Source organism: Micropterus salmoides, unplaced genomic scaffold (genome assembly GCF_014851395.1).
Source record: "Micropterus salmoides isolate LMB-PRFRI ecotype aquatic unplaced genomic scaffold, ASM1485139v1 Ms_hic_scaffold_16, whole genome shotgun sequence".
NCBI lineage: Eukaryota > Metazoa > Chordata > Actinopteri > Centrarchiformes > Centrarchidae > Micropterus > Micropterus salmoides.
In genome coordinates, this window is record NW_024040707.1 from 20,402,202 (window position 1) to 20,410,442 (window position 8,241).

Sequence of the window (8,241 nt, forward strand, 5' to 3'; positions counted from 1 at the left end):
TTATTCCTTCATGCATTCGTTGTACACACTACAGGACATGCAACCTTAAGTTTCCCCATTGACAGAAGTGAAATATATTATGCAAAGCACATTTTCAGGTATGCTTAACTTGACTACTTCCATTTTATGCTATATTCTACTTACACCACCACATTTCAGAGACAAATATTGTACTTCACTCCACTCCCTAATCTGACAGTTTCAGATGTAAGCTACTTTGTGGATTAAAAACCTCTGTTCATGTCGAAGTTGGGTGAAACTATAGCAGAATTAAGCAAGCTCAACAATGCATGCACTATTAAAAAAGTAAAGGTTTGCCTTAAAATGTAGACTATAACTATCAGGGGAAGTGAGAGAGATTTCCCTGAAGCCCAACATCTGTACTCACACACCAATTAGGAGAGGGCTAATCAGGCAAAGTGAAACCACCTGTGAGCTTACGACATGGATGTGTAGTGGCTTTAAGATTTTACCTAAAAAAAACATTTGATTTACTTACTTTAATTTAAGCACAAGTGGAGCTGCCTGTGTGAAAGACTCAGTTTGGTCTCAATCGCTTGTTGGCGCTGATCGCCATCTTGTGGTTGACAGGAAGTTCTGCAGTCTTGCATCGACAGTGTCGAGGTCGTCCCTCTGAGAATAAGCACGGAGATAACACAGTAACTTAAATTGTGGGCTTCTTGTGTTTCCCGACAAACGCTGCCCTTAAAATAAATGTGTTTTGGATGTCCACAGTCAATTGTAGCGTAATGCAGCCTAGTGTTATAAACGTCGTCACATGAGTCAACTTGTAACCAGGCTTGTTATTCTCCAAGACTGCGCTGTAAATAACAAGGCCTGTGGCAGTAATTAGGCAAAATAAACACACATGGATTAGCTTTAATAAAAGTAGCACGCAGTCTCGGGACAGTAGCACGGAAGAACAGTCTACATTTTCGACTTGGTGGATTTTAACAAGGCCTCCAAACAGCTCGAGCGCTGATACCGCTGTGTTGTCGGTGACATTTGAGGTGAGGACGATGATGTTTTGTTTGTGCGCCTGATCAAATCTCACCGTTGTCGGGAGGAAATAATCCCTCCCCCTGAGTGCCTACAGGCGCTCTCTGCCTGATACTGTGGTGATGATAAACCACTAGGCTACGCTTAAAGTACAGCCATTTAAAATTGTGTGGTAGTAGGCTAAGCCTGGACTGGTTTCGTATTTTTACACCGTTTTTAAAGTAATCAGGCCTGTAAATGCAGTTCTTCAGTTCACCCTTTTAAACTGACTTTAATTCATATAAATATGCATTAACTAACGTCAAACTGATCAAGATCTTATTAAAATGAAGCATTTTGTTAATATTTGCTTTATAATCACCAAGTTAAGGTCATCTATGATCTGTAATCAACTTGCAAATCCCTAGGTAACTATTATTATTTCTCATTTCTAATGTAAGAACAAAGGCATACGATTAAATTTGAACAGCAAATTAAATCAATTAATAAGGAACTTATCCATATAACAAACTCATGCAAGTGCTGGACCATCATGGAGTCAGATAAAGAAGCTCAATGTACATTGTAGTAGGCTAATGTGCAGCAGCAGCAGCAAATTTATTAAACTCAGAGAAGGCTATATATGAGCATCATGTGATGAACATAAACTTTCCTGGTACTGCAGCACATTTCCACTGAACAAGAAAATAACAAGTGCAGAAGCTGTGTCACATCCTGTTAAACTTACTCTCAAACACTATACACACCATAGGAATCTTTGTCTACTGTTTTCTATTTTCTACCCTTTGCATTGGCATAATTAAGACTTTTCACCTCTGTTTTTCACATAAGATGCCACCAACCAAGGATGCTTGGTAACAGGACCATAAAATACTCCCCTCTGTTTAAACATCATGTCACTGAGCTGAATGTGTCTGTTTACTAGTCTTTGTTTAATTGACGCTGAATTGCTGGGGCTGACATGGTAAACAATTAGGGTGAAATTCTATCGCATTAGCCGCTGTGAAACAGCCCAAACAGACTCTGATCTTAACTCCAAGAACTGATAAGAGCCTAATCCTGTTCATGGAAACAGAATCCCACCCAAAACGGCCCGCTGCCCCAGGTGCAGTAGCCACACAGGCCCTGGCTTGTCTCCCTTTATCATAGCTGATGAATTGAGAGGGCCCTCTTGGGCACACAGCCCAGGCTGTGTTTTGGCTAATTAGAGGGTCTGTTTTCTCATAAATAGCTATAGTGATGAAAATTAGGCAAATAAAGGCTGGAGTTGCAGCCTGTGAAAGTGTGAGATGCAAATTCTGAATGTAGATTGACACTGAAGGAAAATCTGGGTTATATATGTCTTTGAATCTACCACTTTTCATATAGTTAATTCGCAGAACCGCACTGTCAGCAAGCAGCAAACTTTTTCATATGAGGTGTTTTTGTTCTAAATTACCAATGGGAGCCCATCCTTGTTAATCAGAACATTCATCTGCAATCAAGGCACATTATGCATCTGTTAAGTGCAGTTTAACAGTTGATAATGAGATCAGGAGTGATAGCTTATCTCGGAATCTTTTAGTGTCGGTGACATTTTGACAGCAGGGATGGTCCCGTAATCACATTGTTCTTACAAAATCTTACTGATAGTTGTAAACAAAGGCTCAAGCCCTACTCAGGTAAGCCGTCTTCCCTAATGGTAGATTTCACATTTAAGCAGAAAATTAGCCCTGGTCTTAGCCTAACATCTGTGCCGTAATTTCAGCTACCCAAGAGTCTCTCCCAGTGCTCACCAGGATGTTCATTTGTTAAATTTCAATTTAAAGTTGAATTGTAATAGCAAAGAAAATCTATGTATCTGGGATTCACTTAAAATTTCAATTATCAAAAAACAAAGCAGGAAAAACATATCAGACACAGTAGAGGAAAAAAATATGGTAAATATAGCAAGACAAGAAGTCAGAACATACAGGAACTCTTAGTTCAAAACAGAGGAACTTTTGATGATAGAAATTCATACCTTACCTTTTATAAAAGTATATGCATGTAGCAAAAAATCTAAGCTCAAACATCTTCTTGATGTTTCGTCCATCTTCTTTTTAGCGCTTTTAACTACATCTTCCTAGCTCCAAAAAGCAACCAAGAGGGCTTATGAGCTTGAAATATTTAGTTATACATTAGACTCAAGAAATCAATTGGACCACTTATCTTCTGGAAAAGAACTGCATGGCATCCGGGCCAAAATCCATTTGTTAACAGCTTGTAAACATTTACAGATCCAGATTTGATGCCTTCTTGTAGTGGAAGAAGCCTTTGTCAATGACATAATTATATTTATACTTGTAGACTGGATGGTTTGAGCCTTAAAGAGTTCAAGTTATACTAAAGGAGGATATACACCATCCAAGAAGCTGTTCTTATTGATCCATAGATGAAGATAGACATGTTTTTAGAAACTTAAAAATACTCTGCTTTGAATAATTATTTGTCTGATATGGTTTCCCTGCAAAAAGTTCAATTACTTCATTAAAAAGTCTTAAAATTCACCTGTTTCTGAAAAAATATAATAATTTCTTTCAAAAGTTTAACTGCCAGATAAGACATCTCATACTCCACTAAAAAAGTCCATTCTCCATTGTGATCTGTTGGCTTCAGGTTTCCACATTGTACTTCTGTAAGTTGCACACTGGACCGTGATTGACTTCCAAACTAGTTGTGATGTTACAAAATCACGCTTGTACTGACACATGTTAATCTCGTAAACATGACTGAAACGAGCGCAGAGAGATTTCCCCCCTTTATCACATGAATGCAAAAACAGCCTTCTAGTGTCAAACACAGTAGAGGACATCATTCTGCACAGTGACACTCAAATTTCCAAGCAAAGTAACAATAGCGTTTTTAACTGGAGGTGGACTTTAACTTTTAATAAAGCCATTAGTTACAACTTAGCAGAACCACTTTTCTTTTTTGTCAAATGAAGTGAACATGATTTGTTTTTTGTTTTCTTGTCTGCATTTCCGTCATTAAGGTTAAGGTGTCACATGAGTCTCAGGGAATGCAGCTCCAGTCTTCCACCCCGATCTTTGTGGCTCTCCTGCAGCGTCTGGAAAGATTTCATGGGAAAGATTCAGATCCACTGTCGCTCCATGACATCACACCAGAGATGTATCAGCTGCCTGACGCACACCTGGCTTGACACCCATATCAGCTGAGGGCTTGAATTGTTGGAACCAGCAGCAGCTGCAAGAGGTACAAGTGATACTAATGGACTTTGAGCTCTTTATCACATATTTGATGAAATATCATGATATATAATGAATAAAAACAAGGTCTAAAACAAAAATAAATATCACCTAGATGTTACGTTACAGATTTCAGCTTTATGTACCAAGTCAAACAATAGGAAACTGTGTAACTTACTATTACTGTGTATCCAGTTAAGCAGTTTGCTAGTGGAGAGGCTATTTAAAGTTCTGAAACATTATTCCTCCATTGGAGGTGGCTGCTTTAGGAACATTGCGTGTATTACGTGATCAGAAGCACCGCTCTATATTTATCAAATCATGGGGCTTGCCGCGCTGCATGCTTGTGCAAAAGAACGCCTACCAAAGGACGTACATCATGGTGCTGCTGAGACTCCATACTTCCTAGACCTTCCCCTTCTGTAGACCAGGATCACAGCTGAAGCGGGTCAGGTAGGAAACCTGCATGGATGTACAAGTACTTCTGCAGACAGCTAGAAAACAGAGAAATAATACTTCTGTTGTCATACTGATATTTGCTGCCCTGAAGACATTTTGATTACATTATCTTATATAATATTACATTACATCACATTGCTAGAAATATATTATAACAAGTTATTACATTTTATTTTATTATTTAAATATTTTTAATTGTGTTGCAAAATTGTGTACAATTAAAATCAACATGCTTGTGGTTTTTTAATTGCATAAATTAATATGTATGTTGCAACTTAGGGTTTGGTCTTCATGCTTGCGAAATCTTTAACGTTAATTTTGAAAATCTTTAATTTTATGATTACCTGAAAGAAATACAAATACTTCTACCAGTTATTACTTTTGATATATAGCTCTTTTGATTGATTTTGCAGGTTATATCGAACACTCTAAGTCAAAATGAATGACTTTGAATACAGTGTGGAGATCTGTGACCGTGACTGGGAATGCTTCTTTGCGGCGTGCGAGGAGTGTAACCTGCTTCCTCCTTCATTAGCAGGTGTGGATGACTCGGGGATGAGTGACATTGATGATACAGGGTCCATTCTTGCAAAGAGCATTCAGAAAGTTGACCTAACAGCAGGCTTTTCAGAGGCTGACCACCCCATAGACGCCCCCCCAGACTGTGAGGGCTCTCCTGTGGAGCATTACCTCAGCACACACACTGTCGGTGGAATGGAGAGCGTCCTCTCGGGCAGTGAGGAGGATATTCACCTGCAGTCTGTCAATATATTCTTTGAAAGGTTGAAAAATGTTACAGAGGCTGAGGGGCTTACTGAGCCAAGCCAAGTGAGAGTTGGGAAAAACAGAGAGGCAATAAAGGAGGAGGAGCGGTGTAGTGATGGGCAGCGAGCCAGCAGCAGTACTTTGCCAAAAAACATCCCCAAGTTAAACACTCTGCCTGCCAGGGGTGAAACAGCACTTGGCAAAGAGACCACAGAGACTGTCCACACCATCAGCAACAATAACACAATGAAAAAAGACGAGGCTGGTTCCAACATTTCCCCTGAACCTGCAGCCAGTAAATTGTTCAAGACTAACAAATCAGCTCACCCTGAAACAAAGTTATCTCTCAGAGAGGAAATCTGTACAGAAACCAGAGTAAATGAGGCAAAACAGCGGAATGGGTCCCATGACTCACCGGACGGGGTTGTCTGCTCACAAACAACACCTCACACTGACAAAGTGATGAAGGTGAATATGTGCACGCCTCTGGATGATGTTAATCAAGAACATTTGGTGACTAGTCAGTCAACTCACAGTACAAGGTGTAGCACTGACTCATGGAGTACTCTAGAAATTATGTCAAATGTTAAATGGAAGGAAGACCGAACCCCTAACAGTGTATATTCAGACGCAACAAACTCAAACAAAACAGCGAGCCAAGAATTGTCTCCGTCTGCCTCTATCAAAAGGAAGAGAAAGAAGAAGAGACGACTCAGTGCTGAGCCAGCTGAGAGTGTGCATGGATATGACAGGCCGGTTTTAGTCAAGCAGAGTGACTCAGAGGAAGAGCAGTATGCATGGAGAGCAGGTTCTGGTCTGTGTATATCAGAGGATTTATTTTATTTAAATGAACCACAGAAAAATGTCATGTCCTCTTTAACTGCATATTCAGCCACCACCAATCTCCCAGTGAAGATATCTGCTAGGGAGATAAAAGTAAATGATCTTTCTCACTACAGTCGTCCATCTGACAGTCATTACCAATGTTTCCCAGAGAGCATGGTCAGACAGAGAAGGTGTAAAGAAACAGGCTTGGTTGAAAATAATGCAACTATCGTCAGCTCAGTAACCCCACTGAGTCAAACGGATGACAGTGTAATGTCAGCACAAAATGGCAGTGGTAATGTGACAACAAATGTGCACCCTTGCAGCAAATTACAGGCAGGGGAACCAACTGGACTGAATAAGTATCCTATGTTGCCAGTTTCAATGAGTGACAGTGTAATTGGTAAATCAGACCTGGCCACAAAAACAGCAAACTGTGGAAGGAAAGACGCATACAATCTGAGGCAGTCTGATGAAATGAATAATTCTGTCACTTGTTGTGGAAATGAACAAAATCAAGGTTCTTGTTCGGCAGAGGTCAAATCAATAACTCACAGTATTTTACCAAGTGCTGAGTCAAATGATCCCACTGAGAAAGTCAGCCAAAATGACAAACTATCCACTGCTAAGTCAGTCCTGGCTGTGGAGGCTGGAATTTCTGGCAGAGACAACTACGCACTGTGTCAAAGAGAAGCTGAGCACCAGCAACAGCTGGAAATTGACTGTCACAACACAAACCAATATAGCTCTACAGTGAAAAAGACTCATATTGCTCTTTCTGAAAGTGATATGAGCGGTTCTATTGCTCACAACACAAAACCCAAGCAATTCAAAACTAGAGAGTGTCCATTCTCAGAGGAAATTTCCAGTCAGTTGGACTGTATTAAATTAATATCAGATACAAGAAATTCATTGTCTGATAATAATTGTCTGCCTAAAAGTCCCTCCAGTTCAGATATAAAGATTGCAGTGCAGCAGACAGAACATCCTCTGGTGCGTCACACATTATCCAGATTTGATGTTTTGTCAGAGAAAAACACAACAGCTGAGAGAGCTGGATTAGCATCATCACAAATAATGTCTAATCATAGTGGGAATCTCTTTCTATCTGGTGATAAGAGTCTAACAGGTAAAAGTCAGAGAGAAACCAAATCGTCCATGTCTGGCAACTTACTAACAAGTCCTTCAGATATTACATCAGTATCATCCTGCTGTACTCTGGACACAGAATCTGTCGTGTCACTCTCAAATGAAAATATCACACACATGTCAGAAAGCTCTGGTTTATCTGTCAGCCAAAATGACTCTGGAGGTCAAGGAGAAAAAACATCCCTACTACTGGCAAGACATGAGGAAGGAGACGGCACATCTGGACCCAAAAGCCAGTCTGTATTAAATGAAACAATAGATTCAAATAATGATTTAGTGGTCGGAGCAGAAGATGCCATCACAGCATCTATAGCACAATGTGAATCTGAAAAGGCACCGAATTCAAAACATTCAGTGTTCGCTATGTCTTCTTTTTGGAGTGAGATGGAGAAGCTCACGATAAATGATATTCTGGGTTTACGAATGATCAGCAAAGCTGCTCCACCAAGCTCCCTCCCACCTTTACAGGAAAGTGAGGAGACCAGAGATTCAGGCTTTTTTACTCAATTGGATGAGCAATCCACCAAGGAAACATCCACCAACTCTGTAGATTCAAGTTCAGGTTCTGTTATGGCAGTCAATTCGTCCTCCTCTAGAGGAATGTGGGAGAGTGAACCAGTCACGTTGAGTCGAGGTGCTGATGTTTACCCTGAGAGTATGATGTTGACATCGGTTAGTGACATTTCTCAACCAGTCTTCCCTGGAAGTGCTCAAACGTGCCTCAGAAAGATTTCTAAAAACGTAAGTGTGCACAATCTACATGCCTTGGAATCTCAGTCTTTCAGCAACACATGGAAAGGCCAATCTTTGCAAACCT

At 40.2% G+C, this 8,241-nt stretch overlaps 1 protein-coding gene across 1 annotated transcript; it reads left to right on the top strand.

Moving 5' to 3' along the window:
- Positions 1 to 503: 503 nt before the first annotated feature.
- On the top strand, positions 504 to 8,241 carry LOC119906252 (the record flags this gene model as incomplete). The annotated part of the gene is given in 3 exon segments (XM_038723819.1): positions 504 to 1,010; positions 4,013 to 4,679; positions 5,099 to 8,241. A coding segment is annotated over 1 exon segment (3,118 nt), but the record flags the coding sequence as incomplete, so codon positions are not given.